A 26,101-nucleotide genomic window follows, 5' to 3' on the forward strand; every position below is an offset into this window, starting at 1 on the left:
TGACTTTGCATGATTGACTATAATGTTTCTTAATGGTTGCATTATATTTTCCAGATGATTTCCATTGAAGAATTAAAGAGCATCAAACAAGTTGATTCAAAGCCGTACCAGAAAGCACTACGTGTCAACATCATCAAATGTTCAGAAAAAACTTATTATCGGAATTCCAAACAAGAAAATAAAGTTTTGTACCATATGGCTTTAGCTGATGAAACTAGCACTATAAAAGCAACATGTTATAATGAAGATTACTATATGCAAACAAAAGAGCAAAATGGATTAGTAATTCGCAATTACATTTTCAAAAATAATATATTGTTATTAACAAAGCAAACGAAAATAGCAAGAATGCCACTGCTTACAATTTCAACAGGTATTATCCAAGAAGCTGAATGCATTCTACAGCCACCAGCACCACCAGTGTCTGCGATAAAAGCTGTATGTGGAGCTGCTGTGAGGACACTACTGAGTGTGTCAGGGACAATAACAGAAGTAAGCGGTGTTTCATTATTATTTTACCTACAGCCATTTGCCTTTCTTTCTCATTCTCCTAAAAAAAATTGCAATTGTACAGTCATAACTGTCTCTTTTTAAATGTGACTTGCAATGTTCATACTACTTATCTTATTCTACAACTTATAATATGCATATGATCATATTTAAAAGACTGTTTTATGATATCACTATAGCCTGCATGACAATATTTTTTTTAACATTAAATCAACATCTTATGACATGCAGAAAAAAGCAATTACCTACTAATACAGAGTAAGTAAAATACTTTATATATGTTACAAAAAACAAAATATTACTATGCACAATACAACTTACCAGCAAAGCATTTACTTGTTTCAAATAAGTACTTGTACAACAAAACAAATTGTACAATGCTATCTGCAAGTAATTACTATACAATTGTTTTTTTAATATAATTTTATTTAAAAAACTTTTATAATATTCACTATAGCCTCCATAACAATTTTTGCGAAACAGTAAATCAACATTTTATGCCAAATGAAAACAAGCAATCAACTACTAATACAAAGTAAGTAAAGCGCTTTATATATGTTACAAAAAGCAAAATATTACTATGCACAATGCCCTAGTGAATGTGGCTAGGCGGCTCGCGATATCATGGCCCTCCTGGCTTCTCATTCTCCCTGTCCACGGCAGCTGCTGCACCTCTTAGGTTCCTCCCGCTTCCGTCCTCCTAACCAACACCAGTGTCTCCAAAGCCGTCCTCGCTCCTCGCTCGCCTCTCCGTGATGTCACACGCCGACCTCTCTCCTTCCCTGTTTTTCTCCACTCTTGCAATGAACACGTCAGAAGGGGTGCTGCACCTCTTATTGCCTTGGAGAGACGGTCCTCAGACGCCCACCGAGCATCTCACATTACAGAGAGACCCTCCCCATGATTTCTAAATCCAGAATCGAAACTCACCTACTGAGGCGGGCACAGAATGCCCACTAAAGGCCCCTCTCCCCTAGCCGCGGGGGTGGCCTCTCATAGTAAGGATATCTTGTGCCATTTGCTCATCACCCCTGGCTCACCCCTCCACAGTAAAACGCTTACACATAATTGATGTCCTCTGCGTAGCTTTATTATTATACCAAAACACCATTTCAGTTGTGGGTAAAACTTCCCACATTGACCATTTATTAAATTCACACATAAATGCTGTGCCCCATACATATGCGCCACAGTTTACCATATATATACAAATTGGCATCTCTACAGGCGTGTTGTACCAGCAGGACACAACACCACCCTCTTTTCCAAGCCACCAGCTACTAGGGTAGAGCCAGACAGTCCAAGACCACCAGCAGGACGGCCCCCTCTCCCGCCAGCCTAGAGCTGCCATAACTGCCTCCCCTGCTCCAGGGTCAACTGTTTTTCCGTCCAAAAAGAGTCCCCCAGCCTTTTCTCTTATGAAGGACCCCGCCACAGGGCAAGGAGCCCCACTGGCGCCCTTGCCCTCCCCCACGCTAACACCCTTTTTTTTTTTTTTTTTGAAACCTTTATTGATGACCAAAGTGATAGGTAGTACACAGCTTCACGCCTACACCCTGCAATTGCAGGCCGGCAGCTACATAGAATGGAGCCCAGAGCAGGCCATAAGTAAAAAGGGGCACAACATTAGTACTTAAACACAGCATGCCGCCTACAACCCACTGGGCCGGCCGCGATAGAAATGTGGCCTATTCAGGTAGTACAGATGTCATATCTACCGGCCGAAGCACATTGTATACCAGCAAAAAGCAATTGAGGCTTCTTTTTCAATTTTTTTGTGAAAGAGAAAACCAGAAATCAAACACAACTGGGGACCGACCTTCCCATGATATACCACCATACAGTGTATGTGGATCAGAGGATCCGAGGTTGAGGAGCCTTAATGCAACATGAAGAAATAGGAGGAGTAACCTCCATCAAGGCCCGAAGGCTCCGCACCAACTAAATACTTCTGGCTGGCATGGTAAGGGCAAAGAGGGAAGAGGGGGAAGAGGGGGATAAGGGGGAGGGGGAAGGGGGGGAGCTTCATAACCGACCCAGTGAGGTCAATAATGTGCAAAGGGCATGTATGTGGTGCTACATGTAACATGTTGCTAACGTGAGTGCGCAGTCAGGTGCAAGGTATGCGTCGCGGACCAGCCCAAAGCCGGACACCAGGAACTGCCAGGATATAGAGGAGTCTGTCCATCAGTACAGGAGGACGATAAGAGAGCAGAAGGGGAGGACAGCATGTAAGGGTATGGATTTAAGTATCAGGATGCTCCTCACTCTGTTGACGGAGGAGATAGGCAGACAGGGGACCCCAGATATCTTTGGGACGTGACTTATGTGGTAAGAGTTCGGCATAGTTATGGAGGTGATCTTGCCAAGTTGACATAATGCCGAGCCAGATTTTGAATTTAGGAGCACGTCCTCTACCCCATCTACAGGCTACATGGCGTTTGGCTAATAAAAGGCCCATTGCGAAAAACTTTCTATGTGATTTCAGTGCAAAGACCGATTGACCTAACAGGGCCGACCCAGGACAGGGATCAATAGCAACTCCAACCATATCCGAAAGGGCACGAAAAATGGCCTGCCAGTATGCCGCGACGGAGGGGCATGTCCACGCCAGGTGGAAGAAATCGGCACCCTCCACCCCGCATCTAAGGCAATGGTCAGTGTCACGGAGGCCAAGCCGAAACAGTTTGGAAGGGGTAAAGTAAATGCGATGCAAGAATTTAAAATGTATCAATCGGAGCCGGGTATTACCGGTAACTGCATTAGTGTGTGAGCAGCTCTCTTCCCATTGATCATCTGACAGTGGGGAGCCAAGGTCATTGTCCCATGCACTGCGGACTTTGAGTGGAGGCGGTGTTGGGGACGGCTGGGCATGCTTGTACAGCATGGACACCACGTGTTTGGGGTTGTCCGTTTGTAAGAGCGAGTGCAGAGGGGCCAGTGTGTCTGGCTCGTCAGGAAAATTCGGAGTAACTGCCTTAACGTTCTGTCTCAGCCGGACATAGAGAAACGTGTCCATGACCGAGGCAGTGTTCTCTCTGAAGAATTGCGCCGATGTTCGGAACTGCCCCTGGATGTATAAATCACCCCACGTGTGAATCGCCAGTTTCAGGAGTAGTTTACGGCCAATCTCCTCACAGGCGACCCGTAATCTAGGGTCATGTGCTAGAGGCATGCATGGTGAGTACAAAAACTCAACCTCCATGTGAAACGCAATTCGCCTCCAAGCTTGCACCGTGCAGTCGACTGTGGTAGGGTCTCGGTCCGCGACATTCGGCGTAGTATAGAGATAGCCCGACGGTTGCACCGGGCGCATGTATCCATCCTCCACTGCTAAATGGGCCATGAAGGGGGGAGGATGCAGCCAGTACGCGGCGAAGTGGCCCTGGGCACAGTCGTAATAACGCTGGAAGTTAGGAACGTCGAACCCACCCTGGTGATAAGGTAACATGAGCGTCTTCAGACTTATCCTGGCCTGTTTACCCCCCCAAATAAGCCTCGACAATTGGGAATTGGGGGCGCGGAAGAAATGGGAACCAGGATTGTATGGTATGTTAATAAAGAGGTAGAGCAATTTGGGGAGGACCACCATCTTTATAAGTGAGACGCGTCCTGCCATTGAAAGTGGGAGATGGATCCACTTAGTGATTGTATCAGTAAGTTTGTCTAGCGCGGTACCATAGTTAGCCCTGATGAGGGTCTCCCGATTCCGGGAAACCACCACTCCGAGATATTTTAGGTCATCCGTTTCCCAAATCAAGGGATAGTCCAGGGGAAATTGCGTGGTCTTATCCGTTAAGGGGAATAGAGCCGACTTCGACCAATTAATTTGTATTCCTGAAATCGCACCGAATTTGGTGACTTCGCGTAGTATGGGGTTAAGGTTTTCCTGCAGTTTATTTATATACAGGGTCATGTCATCAGCATATAGAGCTATTAAGAGCTGACGCTCCGGATAAATAAGGGAACGATGATTATGGTGCTGACGAAGTTTGGCTGCCAGCGGCTCGATGGCAATCGCAAAGAGGGCTGGGGAAAGGGGGCAGCCTTGTCTGGTGCCCCTATGTATGTTAAACGGAGCCGACCTGGCCCCATTGAGTAAGACTGAGGCACTAGGGTTGCTGTACAATAACTTTATCCAATCGAGGAAGCTGAAGGGGATACCCATGCGTTCAAGGAGGGCCAGCAGATAATCCCACTCAAAGGAATCGAACGCTTTGGTGGCGTCGAGGAACACTGCCGCAGCTTCGGACTTGGGGTTAATGTCTTGCAGTACCGCCTGAAGGGTGCGAAGGTTATGTGAGGTCGCCCTGTTGGGGACAAAACCCGCCTGATCTGGCAGGACCAGGCGCTCCATCAACAGGTTAAGGCGAGATGCCAGTACCTTAGCTAAGATTTTGACATCTGTATTGAGCAAAGAAAGGGGTCTATATGAGTCGCAGTGCTCAGGTGGTTTGCCCGGTTTCAAGAGAGATGCGATAAGGGCCTCGCGCATCGAGGGCGGGAGGATTCCCACTTCGAGGGCGGAATAATAAACTTTTTGTAGTATTGGGGCAAGGATGTGAACATATGCCTTATAAAAATCGATTGGCAGCCCATCAGACCCAGGGGATTTGCCCGATTTCATGGACATGATGGCATCCTTTATTTCATCTACCTCAAGGATGTGGTGGAGGAATTTTTGTTGGGTTGGACCAAGCCACGCAATGGCCGTGTCCTCCAGGTAAGGATGTAGGTTAATAGGAGCCGATCTTTGAGAAGTGTAGAGGGTGGAGTAGTGATTTGTAAGGATGCGGAGCTGTTCAGGAAGGTTTCGCTGCGGGATTTGTTGTTCATCAAGCAAGACAGTGACGAAATTATTGTATCTAGGGGTCCGGACCGCGTAGGCCAGAGCCCTGCCAGGTCTATCCCCCTCACCGAAAACCCGTGCAGAGTGCTGTTTGCCGAGGAATTTGCACTCCCTATCCGCCGCCTCCGCGTAGTCGTTTAGTTTCTCCCGAAGGAGGGCATTCGTAACATGATCGCGGGCCTCGCGAGTACCAATCCGTTCTAAGTCTCGAAGTTCGGATTCAAATTTACGAAGATCACTTCGCAAAGATTTAAGGACTCCGCCTCCCTTAGAGATGCACCATCCCCGAACGGTGACCTTAAAGGCTTCCCAAACTACAGAGAGATCCGACACCGATCCCACATTTCTGTCGAAAAAGTCTTGGATGTCCTGTTCAAGGTCTGCCCTGAAGGCGGAATCGGTGAGATGGGAAGGGTTGAGGCGCCAGCTCAAATAGGGGGAGGTCTCAATTGGAATGCGTAGTGAGATAAGAACCGGGGAATGGTCAGAGAAAGTCCTGGCCAGGTGTCGGGCTGTGATTAACCAGGGGGTGAGGCCTGCCGATAGGAACACGTAGTCGAGTCGCGCCCAAGTGGAATGCACTGCGGAGGAATTAGTGCCCTGTTTAAGGGACGGGTGGAGGTGTCGCCATGCATCAATGTAGTGGTGTTCAGCAACTATGGAGGATAGGGTACGTTGGGTATGGGAGTAGTGTGCCGGCAGGGGTGGGATCTGTCAATACCCGGTGCCACCGCGGAGTTGAAGTCCCCACCCAGTATCACATGGCTAATGCCCAGAGTTTGAATTTTACCCCACATCGTGAGAAGTGAGGAAGTGTCGTCCACATTGGGGCCATAATAGCAAACGAAAAGGACCGTATGAGAATGTAGTTTACCCCACATCATACAGTATCTGCCACCGGGGTCCACGTCCGTCCCGGCAGGCGTGAAGTTCACACCCCGTCTAACCAGAATTGTAACCCCCCTTGCATAGTTGGAATAGGAGGAGAAAAACCCTGCAGGAGGCCCACCTGGTAGCGAAGAGAGATGAGCTATCCTGCATTAAATGAGTTTCCTGCAGCATAGCTATTGAAATGCCCTGTCTATCTAGGTAACCTAAAATTTGCCTCTTTTTCCTAGGGTTATTCAGCCCCCGAATGTTCCACGACAATAGCTGAAATTGGTGCGATGGTAGTGTATCACCTACGTCACCCATTCATACATAGAAGAAATCTTGTAGCTCGCAATCACACAATTGACCATTAAAGCACTTTGGATATCCAGCACAGTACAATCTCCCCATAAAAACCTCCCACCGATCCCCCCTCGGGACAGCATAAAGAACATTTCCATGTCGAAGGTAGTGGAGCATACTTCCTTCCCACCCACACCGGCAACCCCAACTGGCCGGGAATACAGCCCCCACCCAACAACCCAGAAAGAAAACAGAGTATTACCCAGAAAAGGCATAATCCAGAACCCAACACGCAGGGGGGAAGGGGTGCTAGTGGGGGTACGCCCGCTCGGGGACCAGAACTAGGGGCACCAGACCTACCAATCCACCTCCCTACTTACACCCACAGACAACAGGGAGAGACCCTAGTCGCCAAAAGTGGGACGGAGGTGGGTGACCGAGCACGAAGGAGAATCATGGACCGATAAGCCCCGTGCTGATCAGGTACCTAAAAAAAAGGAATAGCAATACTCAGACATCTGTTAGCAAATGAACACTGCGCGCCTTATGAAAAGGAAACGATACCGCTAAGTAGTCTCTTAGTCCTGTTGCGACATCGGCGATCTCGACCCAGATCTGCGTTGAGTTGCATCGTCACTGGTACGTTCTCTTCTGCTGTGTTTAAGGAAATCCTCAACTTGTTGCGGGTTTAGAAAGAAGTGCGTTGTACCCTGAAATGTCACTTTCAACTTCGCAGGGTATAGCATGGCATATGGGATTTCTTGTGCCTGAAGTTTCTTTTTAACCACAGTGAATTTGCGCCTAGCCTCCTGGACGGAGGGGGTGAAATCAGGAAAAAAGGAGAGGGCAGTATTGCAGTAGTGCACAGTCCCCATTGCTCTCGCTCGCTGGAGCACCGCATCACGGTCTCTATAGTTCAGGAAGCGCACTATGATGGGACGAGGTTGGGCTCCTGGAGGCGGGCGCGCTGCCAGAGATCGATGAGCACGTTCAATGATGAAATGTGGGGAGAAGGATTCCTTTCCAAACAGTTCAATAAGCAGGTTTTCTACAAAGGGCTCCATCTTCCCGGTGTTGGTGGATTCCGCAAGGCCTAAAATTCGAACGTTGTTGCGTCGAGACCTCGCTTCCAAGTCCTCATTCTTGTCCGCGATAAGTTTAAGCAACCTGTCCATTTGAGTGACCTGTTTACCAGTGGAGGAGGCCCCATCTTCAAGAACCGAGATTCTATCCTCTGTTTCCTTAATGCAGGTGTCATGTTGCTCCAGTTTAGAAACCACGCTGTCCATGCGTGAATTAATGGTGTCTATTTTGGCGTCGATTGAGGATAGGCTTTGTTTCATCCCCAACAGTAATGACTTCCAGTCCTCCTCCGGAGGAGCCGGTGCAGGAGGACTGCCGCCAGGCTCCGGCGTTGTTTTGGGCTGTTTTTTAGATTCAAAGGGTATTTTGGACTGGCGTGCGTCACTTCGGCCCATGTCTCTTCTGGGCGTCTGCGATGTAGTGGGGGAGGCGGACGCCAGAGCGCAGGAGGGGCACAGCAGAAGAGAAGAAAATGAACTCTCAACAGATCCAACGTAGTGGAGACTGGTAAATTAAGGAGTCTGTGGCAAAAGGTGCAACTGAAAACAGGGACCCTGGTGGAGAGGGCAGCGTGAAGGGCTAGCACGTGGGGAAATAGTAGCACTGCGGACCGACGTCCCACGCAGATGCCCCGGACAGCTATGGTCTCGTGACAGGCTGTGCCTGTGCCCTTGCCCAGTGGAGGGGGAGGGGGCCTCAGGATGCAACCTGTATTGCGTGCAGCACTGCACAGTCGTGGAGGGAAGGTGAGGGAGTAATCCGTCCGTAACAGCAGGGCCGCCCTGGTGTCAATGGGTTAGTGCACCACGGTGATCGTCGGTCCTCGCGACGTCACACGCACAGCAGGGACAAACGGCAGGGAGTAGGGCGGTCCCCCTCCGACCTCGGGAGGGATGCTCAAAGGTGAGGGCCGGCCGGCGGACACGTAGATGTATAGGTTACCCCCTGCGTAGTGAAGACAGTAAGAGCAGCTCACACATCTCAAGCAGAGTAGCGCCCGCCACCCGATAGTGAGAGGCAGTCAGGTGTTGGCCTCAGAGCCGAGGGAGGCGGGGAGCAGCAGAAGCGGCAAACTGCAAGTCCGACCTGGCAGCCGGTACACCCGATCCGCAGCCGCCCGGGAGGGCCGCAGGACAGCACAGGCAGAGCAGTGCCCTCCGCCCGCAAGGGAGACACAGGCAGGTGTTGGCCTCAGAGCCGTGGGAGGCGGGGAGCAGCAGACGCGGCAAACTTCAAGGCCGACCTGGCAGCCGGGGAAGAGGCGCCCTGAAGGGGGGCTGGTACACACGCTATGCAGATGTCCGGGAGGGCCGCAGGATAGCGCTGCAGTGGGGAGACGTGTCAGGCAGGAGACAGGTACAGCGCCGGCCGGGGGGGGGGCTGCGAAGGCACAGAGCTAGAAAGCAGCACTCACCCGCTGCGACGACTGAAGGCCCCCCAGGGCGCGCAGCGGCGATGCAGGGTCCGGCAGGCGGGTGCATACGGCAGTGGTGGCACACTGTAAGTGGGTCAGTATGTATGACCCGCTGACGTCCAGGAAGGCACGAGATGGCCGCGGGACAGCGCGCCGGTTCAATGGCGGGCTCAGCAAGAATGAAGGTCAGCGCTGACCGGGGGTAGAGAGTCGGCTGCGGAGGACCTCAGCCAGCAGGCAGCCCTCACCTGGCGCAGCGGCCGGAGCTCTTCTCGGGAGTGCAGGTGTAGTCTCGAGTTCGGCAGGAGGGCGCCCCTCAGCAGGCCAGGCTCACTCGTCCCTGCTGGAAAGGCCGCAGAGCCCCGGACCCTCCCAACCAGTCAAGGCCGCCAGAAGCATGCAGTCAGCCGCTCCTCGAGTCGCTCAGGTCGTCCCAGGCTTCCGTCCTCGCCAAATCAAGGATATCTGGAACATATGAGGTGTCGCCTTGATCAGCACGAAAAGATGCAGACAATGGGACAGGTTACAAGCAGATACTCGCGGTCAGGATCACTGCAGGATAGGGAAGCGTGCTCGGCCGTTTGGGAGCCTCACACCAGTGCGGCCATCTTGGTCTGGCGCCACCTAGCGCCCCCCCCCGCTAACACCCTGCCACTCTTCCAGGGTGTAAGGCAATGGCCCTCAGAATGGTTTGCACAAACACCTCCAACCCTACCCTGTACAGGTGCACTCCCCTGACCGATACTCCTCTGAAGTCAATGTCTGCAGCAAGCTATGTCTAATAACCAGTATCTGTGAACCCCTTAACCACTTTGAAGTCAATGTCTGCAGCAAGCTATGTCTAATAACCAGTATCTGTGAACCCCTTAACCGCTTTTCCACTTCTTCATTTATTTTTCTCACTAATGTATTCATTGCTGCTCATAGCACATCGCCCCCCCACTCTCTCCGAGTGAGAAACTCTGACCAAATAATGGTTGTGTCTGGCAATGCCCTCCTGATCCAAGTAAGAAAGGAGAATGATGCCTCCTTAGCTCCCCGCCTGCCACCAAGGACCAAGTTTCGGCCCCCACATAAATAACCAGCACGTCTGGGATAGGCAGACCTTTACTGAGCGCACTCCGCAAATCAGCTGAAATGTCTTCAGCTTGCAGTCCTCCAGCCTTAACCAATTGTGGATAATTCCCAAGGCCCTTTCAAGTCAAGTCAAGTCATAGAAATTTATATAGCGCACTACATACCCAGAGGGTTTCAAGGCGCTTAGGAAGGGGAGGAGGATTATTTGTCAAATATCCACGTTTTAAGCTGCTTTCGGAACGCTAGGTGATTCTGGGTGAGGCGGAGGTAAGAGGGGAGTAAGTTCCATGTTTTGGCAGCCAGGTATGAGAAGGATCTGCCTCCCATGGTGGTCTTGTTGATGCGAGGGACAGTGGCGAAGGCTTGGCTGGAAGAGCGAAGTTGGCGGGAGGGGGTGTAGAAGGACAGTCGAGAGTTGAGGCAATTTGGTCCGATGTCGTAGAGTGATTTGTGTGCGTGGGTAAGCAGTCGGAAAGTAATCCTCTTATTGACGGGTAGCCAGTGGAGGTTTTTAAGGTGACCAGAGATGTGTTCGTTGCGTGGGATGTCTAATATGAGCCTGGCTGAGGCGTTTTGGATTCGTTGTAGTTTCTTCTGGAGTTTAGCGGTGGTACCTGCGTAGAGGGTGTTTCCGTAGTCCAGACGGCTCGTGACTAGAGCGTGGGTGACTGTTTTCCTTGTTTCGGTGGGGATCCAGCGAAATGTTTTTCTGAGCATGCGAAGAATGTTGAAGCAGGAAGAGGATACGGCGTTGACTTGTCTGTTCATTGAGAGTGAGGAGTCCAGGATGACACCTAGGTTCCGTGCGTGGGTGCTTTTCCGAGGGCTTCCGGCCACCAGGAGTTGTCCCATGCAGAGGGGGATGTACCCAAGATGAGGACTTCTGTTTTGTCTGAGTTCAGTTTCAGACGGCTTTGTTTCATCCATTCGGCGACTTCTTTCATTCCTTCGTGAAGGTTAGTTTTGGCGGTGCTGGGGTCCTTGGTGAGAGATAGGATCAGCTGCGTGTCATCCGCGTAAGAGATGATGTTGAGGTTGTGTTGGCGGGCGATGGCTGCGAGGGGGCTCATGTATACGTTGAAGAGGGTGGGACTGAGTGAGGATCCTTGTGGTACGCCGCAGATGATTTCAGAGGCCTCGGACTTGAATGGTGGGAGGCGGACTCTCTGGGTTCTTCCGGTGAGGAACGAGGTGATCCATTCCAGTGTCTTTCCTTGGATTCCGATGTTTCTGAGGCGTTGTAAAAGGGTGCTGTGGCAGACTGTGTCGAAGGCTGCGGAGAGGTCGAGGAGGATGAGGGCGACTGTGTCTCCATTGTCCAGTAGAGTTCGAATGTCGTCTGTTGCTGCGATGAGGGCGGTCTCAGTGCTGTGTTCGGCTCGGAAGCCAGATTGTGAGGGGTCGAGTGAATTGTTGGCTTCGAGGAAGGCGGCGAGCTGGTTGTTGACAGCTTTCTCGATGACTTTGGCCGGGAAAGGAAGAAGCGAGATGGGGCGGTAGTTTTTGAGTTCGGTGGGGTCTGCTGTTGGTTTTTTCAGAAGGGCGGTGAGTTCAGCGTGTTTCCAGTCTTCTGGGAAGGTAGCGGAGTTGAAGGAGCAGTTGATGACGTCTCGGAGGTGCGGAGCTATGATGGAGTCTGCTTTGTTGAGGATGTGGTGAGGGCATGGGTCTGTGGGGGATCCAGAGTGGATGGAATTCATCAGGCGGATGGTGTCCTCAGTGGAGATTGGGTTCCAGGCGTTAAGGGTGTTAACGGGGGGAAGATGGTCATCTGATGGTAGGGTGGGTTGGCTTCCGGGTTGGTTGTCAAAGCTGTTGTGGATGTCCGCAATCTTGTTGTGGAAAAAAGAGGCTAGGGAATCGCAGAGGGTTTGAGAGGGGGTGATGTCGTTGGAGTTGGCTGATGGGTTGGAAAATTCCTTGACGATGTTGAAAAGTTCCTTGCTGTTGTGGGCGTTGTTGTCAAGTCGATCCTTGAATGCTGTTTTCTTGGCTTTTCGGATCAGTTGATGGTGAGTACGGATGGCGCTTTTGAAGGCGTCCTTGTTGCTGGTGGATGGGTCTTTTTTCCAGGCCTTTTCAAGGGAGCGGCACAGTTTCTTGGACTTCTTGAGGTCATCGTTGAACCAGGAGGTCTTCTTGCTGCCAAGTTTGTGTTGACGTATTTTCAGTGGTGCTAAGGTGTCGGCGGTGTTGGATAACCAAAGGGTGAGGTTAGAGGCGGCTTCGTTGGCGTTAGAAGAGAGGGCTGGGGAGGTTTGAAGGAGCGATGTGGAGATCTGCTCCGTGGTGATTTTGTTCCAGTTTCTTTGTAGAGTTGGTTGGAGGTGGATGATGGGTTTCGGCTTGTTGTAGGTGAAGTGAACGCAGCTGTGGTCAGTCCAGAGGAGATCCGTAGTGTGGCTGAAGGAGACATGGTTGCTGGAGGTGAGGATGGGGTCGAGTGTGTGACCTGCGATGTGGGTGGGGGAAGTGACCAGTTGTTTAAGTCCGAGGTTGGCTAGGTTGTCCAAGAGGGTGGCGGTGTTGCCGTCGTTGGTCTTTTCAAGGTGGAAGTTGAGGTCCCCCAGAAGGATGTAGTCTTTGGAGGGGAGCGCGTGTGGGGTGATGAAGTCCGTGATGTCTTCACTGAATTTTGCGCGGGGTCCTGGTGGTCTGTAGAGGAGGGTGCCTCTGAGTGTGGTCTTGGGGTCGATGTGGATCTGGAAGTGAAGGTGTTCGGAGTTAGCGAGGTTGGCGTCAGAGCTGGTTGAGATGCGGATTGATTTCTTATGGACGATGGCGATTCCGCCTCCTGTATGGTCGGTGCGGTCCTTGCGTGTGATCTTATAGTCCTCAGGGATAGCAATGGCGATGTCAGGGGCGGAGGAAGCGTTCATCCATGTTTCCGTTAGGAAGGCGACGTCAGGAGAGATGGTGTCTAGTAGGTTCCGAAGGTCAATGGCGTGCCTGTGGACCGAGCGGGTGTTGAGAAGGATGCATTCTAGGTGGTTGGGATCGGGAATCTGTGTTGTGGTCGTGGCGGAGATGTTGTCGGTGCCGATGAATTTGCAGGAGAGGCAGGAGAACGGTCCATGGGTGCGTCCAGGAGCGGCTTGGACGCAGTAGGGGGCGCGACCGGGGTTAAGGGCTAGGAGGGTGGCAGCATCGTAGGTAACGCGGGGGGGCTGGGCAGCGCGAGGGCCAGGGGGTCTGGCGCTGGGCGCGGTCCAGGCGCGGACGGGCGTAGACGGGCTTACCTTTGGCGCACCTTCGGCGCGGGTTGGGCGCGGATGCTGCGCGTGAACGCTGCGCGCTTGGCCTGCTGTCATATATGGATGGTGGAGGGGGAGGGGCGAGGGCGTCTCAGCTGGGAGGCGGGGCGGGCCAAAGACGAGCACAACAATCAACAAAATGGAGGCGGGGGGGGAGCACTGCAAAACGCGCAAACCGAGTGAAATTGCACTTTAAGAATACAATCGAAATGCAGGCAAGCTCAGCGGCGACCAGGTAGGCAGCAGGCACAGACAGCAATGCAGCCGTGGGAGCAGAGCGGCACAGCGCGCAGACAGGCTCGAGTTAGCCGAGTACAAATCAATTACAAAGCAAGTTTGCTCAATGGCGATCTGCAGGCACAGGCACTCAAAGCAGTTCCAGTTACACAGGGCAAAGCGCTACATACGATACCAGCGACCTTGGAGGGACCCTGAGGAGCGACCACTCAGCTCTGGGAAGAGGAGCAAGTCACGACGACTTCAGGAGGGGAAGCGCTGATGAACTAAGTGGGAGGGCGTCTCAGCTGGGAGGCGGGGCGGGCCAAAGACGAGCACAACAATCAACAAAATGGAGGCGGGGGGGAGCACTGCAAAACGCGCAAACCGAGTGGAATTGCACTTTAAGAATACAATCGAAATGCAGGCAAGCTCAGCGGCGACCAGGTAGGCAGCAGGCACAGACAGCAATGCAGCCGTGGGAGCAGAGCGGCACAGCGCGCAGACAGGCTCGAGTTAGCCGAGTACAAATCAATTACAAAGCAAGTTTGCTCAATGGCGATCTGCAGGCACAGGCACTCAAAGCAGTTCCAGTTACACAGGGCAAAGCGCTACATACGATACCAGCGACCTTGGAGGGACCCTGGGGAGCGACCACTCAGCTCTGGGAAGAGGAGCAAGTCACGACGACTTCAGGAGGGGAAGCGCTGATGAACTAAGTGGGAGGGCGTCTCAGCTGGGAGGCGGGGCGGGCCAAAGACGAGCACAACAATCAACAAAATGGAGGCGGGGGGGGGAGCACTGCAAAACGCGCAAACCGAGTGGAATTGCACTTTAAGAATACAATCGAAATGCAGGCAAGCTCAGCGGCGACCAGGTAGGCAGCAGGCACAGACAGCAATGCAGCCGTGGGAGCAGAGCGGCACAGCGCGCAGACAGGCTCGAGTTAGCCGAGTACAAATCAATTACAAAGCAAGTTTGCTCAATGGCGATCTGCAGGCACAGGCACTCAAAGCAGTTCCAGTTACACAGGGCAAAGCGCTACATACGATACCAGCGACCTTGGAGGGACCCTGGGGAGCGACCACTCAGCTCTGGGAAGAGGAGCAAGTCACGACGACTTCAGGAGGGGAAGCGCTGATGAACTAAGTGGGAGGGCGTCTCAGCTGGGAGGCGGGGCGGGCCAAAGACGAGCACAACAATCAACAAAATGGAGGCGGGGGGGAGCACTGCAAAACGCGCAAACCGAGTGGAATTGAACTTTAAGAATACAATCGAAATGCAGGCAAGCTCAGCGGCGACCAGGTAGGCAGCAGGCACAGACAGCAATGCAGCCGTGGGAGCAGAGCGGCACAGCGCGCAGACAGGCTCGAGTTAGCCGAGTACAAATCAATTACAAAGCAAGTTTGCTCAATGGCGATCTGCAGGCACAGGCACTCAAAGCAGTTCCAGTTACACAGGGCAAAGCGCTACATACGATACCAGCGACCTTGGAGGGACCCTGGGGAGCGACCACTCAGCTCTGGGAAACCATGATGGACTGTCACCACCCCAGACTCTCCGAGTACGCACCTCCGACCAAATTATAGTAGCGTCCGGTAATACTCTCCTGATCCATGTAAGTAATTTCTCTACCTCCCTATTCCTCTTACTAACGTGTTCACTCTGCGGCTAATGGTACCACGCAGTTAAAAGAAGGACTACCATTTGCTTTTATCTGTAGTGTTTCCCTTTAATTTTAGTCTTTACTATCTACTTATCTTACTACTACTGCTCTTCAAATTTAAATAAAGTGATATAAAGAACTTATGCCAATGCGTCTATACAAATGTAAACTATAAACAGCAATACAAAGTAAGTAACAAAATGTATATACTTTGCCATTTGCAAAAAAATGCAGAAGTGCAGCAACACTTGCATACAAACTGCATTAATGTAATTAAAAAATACCTAAAGAAACAAAAATTGTTCTACATTAATTTGTAGATACTAATAACTAACAGTTCGATTTTTGTATTACGTTGATTTTTATATAAAGAGTCTAATAGAAATGTCTATACTATATTTTTCAAACAATTTTGTAACTATAAATAAACCAACAAGCACAGAACAGAACAGAACATATTGTTTTGCATTAATGTGACTATATAAAGACTAGAACAAATGTCTACTTTATGTACTACAGGCAGAAGATACTAAAAATATCCTTGTCGGAGGCCAAGAGACTAAAATAAGGAGCATTACAATTAATGATGCTACAGATTCAGTGAAGATTAGTCTCTGGAGAGAGGCCACTGATTTTACAATTGAAATTGGAAGATATGTACAGCTTACACATATGACTGTACACGAGTTCAATGGAGAGAAGATATTGAATACAACTAGACACACTACAATACAAGTAAGTAAATATTTATAGCAATATCATAATGCAGAAAAAAAAAACTCAATATTAAAACACTTTCTCTATAGGTCATTCAACCACCGAAAGAAAACATAACTGTAACATTATTTGGAATGGAAAAGACATACCAAGAGAAAAGCACAATGACCGTGCAAATAGAAGAAAATGAACACTTGCAATCAATGGACATTAATAATACACCTTTAATGGACTTCTTAGGCATTGAGACTGACACAGAGAACTTTGAAGATGCGTTAATGCCACATTTGCCGATAACACTCAGTGTACTATTTTGCAATGGTTGCATTACAGACATAATTAAAGAAATGTAACTGCAGCATAAACATTTTTTACCATACTCGCTACAAAAAATGGTTGTAAGTAACGTAAAACATTTGCAAGACAATACTGTTTAGTTTTTGTTTGGTTTTTCATATAGTCTTCTGTATTTAATGTTTCATTTACTGTTTTATCTAACAACGCTAACACATTTTTTGTTTTCTGAACTGTGAATTTCTTTGTTAATTGTGTACATTACTTAAAATACTGCACTTTATCGTTGTTGTGCCTTAACACATTGTAAGTAAAGTGTATTTTACAAAAATACTGCACTATTTCTTACTATAACTCTTATGCCTATTTTACTTTATATGCTGACATATATTCTTTTGTAAAATTGTTACTACTTACTTTGACGAAAGAATGTACAGACACTAGATTTGAAACTTTCTAAGTTCCAGAATAATAGCAATTCTATGTAAATTTAAATATTTCTTTGTTTATGTCATAAAAAATGTAACTTTTTATACAAAATAATAGTTTGCCTGATTCTTTTATACAAACAAAATCTATAATTACAAACATATTAAAAAGAGTGAGCTTTTCGTACGCAATATGCCTAAATTTCAAGATTACTTCAGTAAGGTAGTTTAAATATTGCATGTTTTTACTGTACTTGTGGGTGTCAAGTGCAACGTTTTTGTGATACTACTGCACTCAATGCAACATACACTCCAAATCTCACTCAGTACCACATAATTACACGCCACATAATTACACTGCACTCAATGCAACATACACTCCAAATACCACTCGGTGCCACATAATGACACGCCACATAATTACACTGCACTCAATGCAACATACACTACAAATACCAGTAAGTACCACATAATTACACGCCACATAATTACACTGCATATGTTGTATATTCAGTCTCATTTCTTGTTTGTTAGGTGAGTCAAACGGGGATTGCATGTACACTTAATTCTAAACACTAGGAACTACAGTAACAAGCATGCTCTCTCTCTCTATCTATTGCACTCTCTCTCTCTATCTATCGCGCTCTCTCTCTCTATCTATCGCGCTCTCTCTATTGCAGCCTCCCTATCTATCACGCTCTCGCTCTCTATCGTGCTCTCTCTATCTATCTATCGCACACTCCGTGTCTCTCTCTCTCTCTCTATCCATCAGTCTCTCTATCTCTATCTATCTCGCTCTCTCTCTATCTATCTCGCTCTCTCTCTATCGCGCGCTCTGTCTCGCTATCGCACGCTCTCTATCTATAGCGCTCTCTCTCTATCCACATACTTACACCCCACATCATTACACTGCACTCAATGCAACATACACTCCAAATACCACTCAGTGCCACATAATTACACGCCACATAATTGCAATGCACTCAATGCAAAATACACTCTAAATCCCACTCAGTGCCACATAATTACACGCCCCATAATTACAATGAACTCAATGCAACATACACTCAAAATCCCACTCAGTGCCACATAATTACACTGCACTCAATGCAACATACACTCCAAAAACCACTCAGTGTTACATAATTACACGCCACATAATTACACTGCACTCAATGCAACATACACTCCAAATACCAGTAAGTACCACGTAATTACACGCCACATAATTACACTGCAACCAATGGAACATACACTCCAGATACTACTCAGAGCCACATAATTACACACTACATAATTATACAGCACTCAATGCCACATACAATTCAAATACCACTCAGTGCCACATAGTTATATGGAACATACTTACACTGCGATCAATGCAACATACACTCCAAATACCAGTCAGTGCCACATACTTACACCCCACATCATTACACTGCACTCAACACAACATACACTCGAAATACCACTCAGTGCCACATAATTACACGCCACATAATTGCAATGCACTCAATGCAAAATACACTCTAAATCCCACTCAGTGCCACATAATTACACGCCACATATTTGCAATGCACTCAATGCGAAATACACTCTAAATCCCACTCAGTACCACATAATTACACGCCACATAATTACACTGCACTCAATGCAACATGCACTCCAAATCCCACTCAGTGCCACATACTTACACTGCACTCAATGCAGCATACACTCCAAATACCACTCAATGCCACATAATTACACGCCACATAATTACACTGCACTCAATGCAACATACACTCCAAATACCAGTAAGTACCACACAATTAAACGCCACATAATTACACTGCACCCCCAATGCAACATACACTCCTCATACCACTCAGTGCCACATAGTTATATGGAACATACTTACACTGCGCTCAATGCAACATACACTCCAAATACCAGTCAGTGCCACATAATTACACACCACATAATTACTCTACTGAATGCAACACACACTTCCACAATACCACTCAGTGCCACATAATTATATGCTACATCATTACACTCTACTGAATACAACATACACTCCTCATAATACCATTCAGTGCCACATAATTACACACAACATAATTACATACGTGCTACATAATTACACTGCACTCAATGCAACATACACTCCAAACAATACCACTCAGTGCCACATAATTACACTCTACTGAATACAACATACACTCCTCATAATACCACTCAGTGCCACATAATTACACGCAACATAATTTACACTCTACTGCATACAAGATACACTCCCAATATTACCACTCAGTGCCACATAATTACAGGCCACATAATTACACTCTTCTCAATGCAGCGTAAATACACTACACATAATACCACTCAGTGCCATATAATTACACACCTCATACTCTACTCAATTCAACATAAATACACTTCATCTATCTATCTATCACCCTCACTCTATCTATCTATCACCCTAACTCTATCTATCTATCACCCTCACTCTATCTATCTATCGCCCTCACTCTATTTATCGCCCTCACTCTATCGCCCTCACTCTATCCATCTGTCGCCCTCACTCTATTTATCTATCACCCTCACTCTATCTATCAATCGCACTCACTCTATCGCATCACCACAGCATCACTCAGGGGCACCACAACATCACTATGCACTACCACAACATCACTGAATGCCACAGCATCACTCGTCGCCACTACATCACTCAACGCCACCACAGCACCAACCTGTGCAACCATTCAACAACAACTAGTTCAAATATGTTCTCTCAATAATTCATGCTTTATTACAAATGTCCCAAAAAGGTGTTAATATTTCACTGCTGTTCTTGGATTTTCGTCACAATAAAATAAAATGAACATAATCTTCACAAAAGTTATTTAGAAAAACTATTGCCATTATACATTACAATAATTTTTTAAATAATTAATACTTAAATAAAAGTTAAGTCATTTTTATTTGTAATATCAATACATCTAAGTCACGGAAATACAACACATATTGCATTACAAATGCTATATGTGTCACATTTGCGAACGTTAAAAATATTGGCATTGTAAATGACAAACTTATTAATTTCGCTATTTTCAAAGCCAACACATAAATAAAAAAAATTGGCATTTACAACTCAAATAGCTCAATCTTTCCTAATGCGAGACCTATTGCATTGCAAATGCTTGTTACCAACTAGCAGACAATACGCACAGTAATGTATTTTACATAGTAACTGCCTGAGAGCATGTACGCTGACAATATAGAGTATTGTTTAGCGCATCACATTTACTCTAGTAATATGAGCTGTGTATTTTACGTAGTAACTGATTTGTGCACATACCAATATAGCAGGACTAGACTGTCTGAATATTGCAAGATTTATATTTACCTATTTCAGCCAGTCGCATGGAAAGAGCGCAATGAATTCGCGCATTTGTAACCAAGCATGGGAATGTTAATATATGACAATGAAGGTCATGTGTCCATCACACTATGTCATTGGCTTCTGATGCTGCATTTAAATATCAAAGCGGGCAAGACTATCTATATATTGCATGAGGATGCCAAGCTGTCATTATTCTTGCTCTCGTTTTTACATTTATGAAACCAGATTATGTGATAATAGACACGTACAAGTTGCTTTGGTAATTCAATGCACTATAGACTGTGTTGATAACTTTAAGATGTCCGCCACGGCAATGCAGATAGTCCTCTGTTGATGTTTAACAACGTTATTTTAAACAACTCTTTATTAAGACACTGAGTGTTACACTTTCTTTCACGTGAGCAAGGCTTCAGAGCCGAAACATGTTGTGAGAGGAATAAACCCCTTATTTTCATCCTACCTAGTGTAGATTTCTGGTTGTCGAGAGCGTACGTTATTTGGACTTTGCTGTTGATATATATATATATATATATATTCCCAGCAATTCGATCCGTTCATGCACGAGAGTGCTCTGCAGTGTGTGCTCGACCCAAGGGCTGGATCAAAGCCCCAATTTGCAATTTTGGAGTACAAGAAGGGCGGCACAACCGGGTACTTTTTTAGAAGTTCTTTATTTCACCAACACTCCACCGACGCGTTTCAGCCTCACGGCTTTTCTCACGGTCAGGGAGTCCTTTTTTGCTTTCCTCTTAAATACTGCCCCACTTGAGCCTTGAGAACTTGAGTCGGTGGAGTGTTGGTGAAATAAAGAACTTCTAAAAAAGTACCCGGTTGTGCCGCCCTTCTTGTACTCAAAAAAAAATATATGTATATATATATATATATATATATATATATATATATATATATATATATATATATATATATATATGAAACAATCCCTGCTGCCTCTCGCCCGGAGCCCAGTGCTGGAAACCGCTGCGCAGGAAGAAGAGAGGAGACCTCAAATATATATATATATATATATATATATATATATAAAAAGATCAGTCCAGGTTCCGAGTTTGTATCGGAGCCAGAGGTCAGGACCTCAAACACCTCGCAACCAGCAATCCAATAAAGCCTCGAAGAAAAATACATCCAACAATGGAGAACCGGGAAGACGTTTAATGTAGGATGACGCGTTTCACTCTGCGAGAGAGCTTGTTCACGCAGCGCGCCAGATACAGGGAGGTGCTTAAATAATAAACATAAACAAAGGGCAAAATGAAAACAACCAATGTTACACGCCTTCTCAGAATAATAAACACAATAGATGGACTACAAAGTAACGAAGTGTAGAAACAATGTAACAAAAAACATATGAGACAAATGCTGAGTATACACGGTCACAAAAATTTACATGCTATTCAACAAGAAAATAGTAGTGAGTGATGGGATAATATGCACACGAGGCTTTTTAAAAAAATAGAAGGATTATTTACAAACAACAGTGACGGCAAGTGACGGACATTATCCTCCTAAAGCAATGCTGTTCAAATGAACATGAAAAAGAAACTAATGACTTAGTGCCAAAATAACATTGCCAAACCTAGCTTTTATATAGCAGCTAAGTAAATGCCCTGTGCACAATATTTCAAACATTCTACATGAGAAAAGAAAGTAATCATGTGAATTGAACCTCAGCAAAGTAATGTACAATATTGAATCTCTCAAAGAAACAAACCATTATCAACCAAAAAGACTAATCAGAGAAAGCAAGAAAAAAGTGATAATAAAGTAGAGAAAAAAGGGAAAAGAAAAAATATGTAAAGCCACAGCTGAGAAAAATATATACTAGACAGAACAAACAATAATCAAACGCCAAAAGACTTTGCAAATTGGTGTCATATCTAACAAAATAAGCACAATTCAATATCATAGAGAAGAACACCAAAACAAAGTATATGCATGTAAAGGCTGACCAGCCGGCCAACCACTCAGTGATAATCTACGTCACATCAGAAAAAATTAATTAATAAAGAGAAATAAAGTCATCACCAATCACAACACAGTTCACAAGAAATTGCTCAAATCTTCGGTCAGGTTCAAACCATTAGGTGCCTTGGTATCTAAGGCAAGAATCAAATGAGATTCTTTCTGCCGAAGAAGTTTCATTCTGTCACCTCCCCGTCCGGGTTGAGGTACCGAGCATAGAACTGTTTATTCGAGATCCCTCAATTTTTTATCATGTACAGCACGAAAATGTCTAGCGACGGGATAGTTGTTGTCGCTGTTGACAATTGCACGGATGTGCTGCAAAATCCGTTGGTGCACCGGAAGTTTAGTACTTCCGATGTACTCCAGGTTGCAGGTGCATTTGAGTTTATATACGACATATTCAGATCTGCATGTAAGGTATTCTCGAATGGGAACAGGTGTGGAGGAGAATGCGGTGACATAATGCGTACTATTTTTGGCAAAAGTACAGGATCGACATGATGTACACCTGAAGAACCCAGTTCTGGTTATCAGGCTCTTTTTAGGTGGATCTTCGGGCATGGGTCTATCAAGAGCGTATATATATAAAAACAAGGACATTAACACCTCGATAACTACTATCAGGAACATTGCACAAAAATCACCTGCTAAATTGTTGCTTACACATTGAGCACTTGCAATTTTGTTTTTGAATGGTTAAAACTGTGATAAACAAACTACATTAACCAGAATGCACTAGTATGTAAAGTATGAAACCAATATGCACTAAAGATAAAAGAAGGCTCAATGTCAAAGCTCAACATCCTGTGATCAAGCCTTTGGATCAGGTTAAACGCGTTGGGCTTTGGCTAAAAACTTGGTAAATAAAGCCGCTGGTAACTCTTGAAAAGACACACGAGTGAGTGCGTTTTCATTTCCAATTGAAAAATTGGACTTTGCTGAATAATTATCGACTGACCCTGTAGACAGAAAACCGACCGCGCTAGATTGTGAGCACCGGCTTCAATGTGGGTCAAACTTGGTTTGGATATATATATATATATATATATATATATATATATATATATATATATATATATATATATATATATATATATATATATATATATATATATATATATGACAGCTCCACTCGCACCAGCCTGTAGCACTCAAAAAAAAAAAAACTTTGAGTTTACGCAAACACGCATAGACTTGTTTAAGTTCACCCGCAAATTAAAGCTGTATAAATATTTTAAGCTGAAACCTCCCTTACCCAAACCAGCGGCTGCTGGTGATACGGAAGAAAGCACATTGCTATGTAAAGATCTTGCGGGCATTCGATCTCTGTTAGAACTGAGAAGGGAGGTAGAGGATGAGGATATTGTCAACCTAAGAGACACACAAATGGTGACACATATGGAAGTACAGCAAAGAGGGGGTGCTACGAACTTTAAACCTATTTCCACTTTCATGCCAATAATGGGAACGGATGCGATAGACACTTTTTCTGAAGCTGTGATTCAGGATTTAAGATCTCTCAGATGTAAACACAAATCGGATTATGGCAGGTCTAACTTCACCTATAAACAACAAATAGCATTAAAAAAGCTATGTGATGATTCGTCCCTGGTATGCAAACCCTCGGATAAAGGAGGAAATATTGTGTTGTTAACTAAATTGCAGTATGAACAAGAGGCACTGCGACAACTTAACAATCCAAACACATATATGAGGGTTAACGAATCTACATATAACAAGAGCATTAAAGACTACCACGATATGATACGGAAGTGGTACAATAACAATATGCTAAATGGTGATGAACATTTGTTTTTGAGATGCTTAAATCCAGTGACTCCGACCTTTTACTATCTACCTAAGATACATAAGGATCCGGTGAATCCCCCCGGGAGGCCTATTGTAGCTTCTCAGGGCAGCTTAACTGAGAATTTATCAATATATGTCGACTCTTTTCTTTCTCCCCATGTGGTCAATCTGAAATCCTATCTGAAGGATACTAAACATTTTCTGAACTGTATTGATCGAATGGTTTGGATGGATGGGTATACTATGATGGTCATTGACATTGCCAGCTTGTACACATGTATCGAGCACGATGAAGGACTTCAAGCTATTTCCTGGTTTTTGGAGAGTAGGCCAGTGAAATACTATGAACACAATAAAATGTTGATGGAATTTCTAAGATTCTGCCTCAAGAACAACATTTTCCTCTTTGGCAAGAACCTCTATAAACAGCTAACAGGCGTGGCGATGGGCACTTGCTCAGCCCCTAGCTTCGCGAATTTATTCGTGGGGCACTGGGAGGAGCGGGTGGCTTGGTCCGAAACCAACAACAAATGGAATGACCTGGTGAAATGTTGGTACCGCTATATAGACGACCTGTTCATCATCATTGAAGGGCCAGTTGAACTAGCTGAGGAATATCTAGAGGTACTCAATAACAATGATAACAATTTGAGATTTACAGGAGAAATCAGCCAAAAGGAAGTCAATTACCTGGATTTGACTGTTTTCGTTGAAGGTGGTAATCTGCATACCAAGCTCTTTCGCAAGGCCACCGCTGGCAATTCTACACTATATGCGACCAGCGGGCATCCTAGGAGCTTGGTGAATAGTATACCGTATGGTGAACTATTAAGGATAAGGAGGAACAATACTAAGGACAATGAGTTCAGAAAAGCAGCCAGCAACTGCATACAAAGGTTCAAAGCTATGGGATACAATGCAGTAGTACTCAAACAAGCTTTAAGTAAAATGGAGACTCTAGAGAGGAGCATGTTGCTGGAAGACAAAACACATGAAAGAAATACTGAGAATGGGCAATTTCGACTTATAACTACCTATTCCAGGAATTCCGGAGACATCAAACGCGTTCTGCGTAGACATTGGAATATCCTGATGACGGATAATGTTATAAAACAAGATCTGCCCTCCTATCCTCTAGTAACATTCAGGAAAGCCAGAGCACTAAAAGACTATTTGGTCCATAGTCACCATGATGAACTGAAGCCCAAACCTAAAATTGAACCTATGAAAGGTTTCTTTCCCTGCGGACGGTGTAAGGCGTGCAAGGGAAGCAAACGTACTACTCAATACAGCATACCAGGTGTTAAAGAACCCAAGAGAATTCTCAAATTCCTCACATGTACCACGCCTTATGTGGTGTACTGTCTGACATGTCCTTGTGGCAGAAGGTATGTAGGCAGTACAACCAATCCGGTGAAACGGAGAATATTAGAACACCAGAGAGCCATCCAGAATGCAGATGTTAGTTACCCTGTTGCAAGACACTTTGATAAAGAGCATGGACGCAACAGAGAATTACTTACCTTCTTCTGCTTGGATTCTGTCCCAGTTAGTGTTAGGGGCGGAGATAGACTCTTGAAGTTAAGGCGATTAGAATCACGGTACATTATAGACTTGCTAAGCAAAATGCCTACTGGACTTAACATGCATGAGGACTTAGCTGTGCATCTTGTATGAATACAGACATTCAGAGTTATGGTGAAAATTGAATTGACTGCATCATTGCTTTATGTTTTCTGTTTGTTTCCAATTTTTCAACTGTGAAGATGAACTGATTTCTTTTAATGATAGTTATATTGTCCATGAGGGTTGTGTCACGTTGCAGATACTATGAATGGTTTATGCCCATCCAGGGCGTGATAAAATGAAGATATATGGGGATCATGTGCTTTGTGTAGATATTGTAGCCATAATGGCTCTTGTGAGTATTATTATCCAAGGATTACACAAAGCTTTTACATCTGTATACTTGAACCCATTCTAAGATGGCGGATGCCGATTGAATTTGAGTTTCATTTTATGTTTGCCCATCCAGGGCGTGATTTAGTACTACACATGAGAATCAGTTGCATTGTGTGGAGATTGGAGCCATATTGGGCTTTTTTGCATTCTATTATTGATTTATGCACTATTGTTAACATAAGCGTTTAGCACAATGCTTTCACATCCACTCTAAGATGGCGGATGCCGATTCTAATTTGAGTCCTATCTTTATGTTTATTACTCGCGCAACGTGAAAGTTT

At 46.0% G+C, this 26,101-nt stretch overlaps 2 protein-coding genes across 2 annotated transcripts in view; one reads left to right on the forward strand and one right to left on the reverse strand.

Moving 5' to 3' along the window:
- The window catches only part of CGREF1 (cell growth regulator with EF-hand domain 1), a 161,391-nt gene that overhangs the window by 109,762 nt on the left and 25,528 nt on the right, over nt 1-26,101 (reverse strand). The window lies entirely within an intron of this gene.
- On the forward strand, nt 55-16,312 carry LOC147709618 (uncharacterized). Its single transcript, XM_086925517.1, has 3 exons — nt 55-492; nt 15,762-15,977; nt 16,049-16,312. Exons 1-3 carry the CDS (start codon nt 55-57, stop codon nt 16,310-16,312), a joined length of 918 nt encoding a protein of 305 aa, XP_086781643.1.

The sequence above is a fragment of the Lissotriton vulgaris genome, chromosome 6 (genome assembly GCF_964263255.1).
Source record: "Lissotriton vulgaris chromosome 6, aLisVul1.2, whole genome shotgun sequence".
NCBI classification, from domain to species: Eukaryota; Metazoa; Chordata; class Amphibia; order Caudata; family Salamandridae; genus Lissotriton; species Lissotriton vulgaris.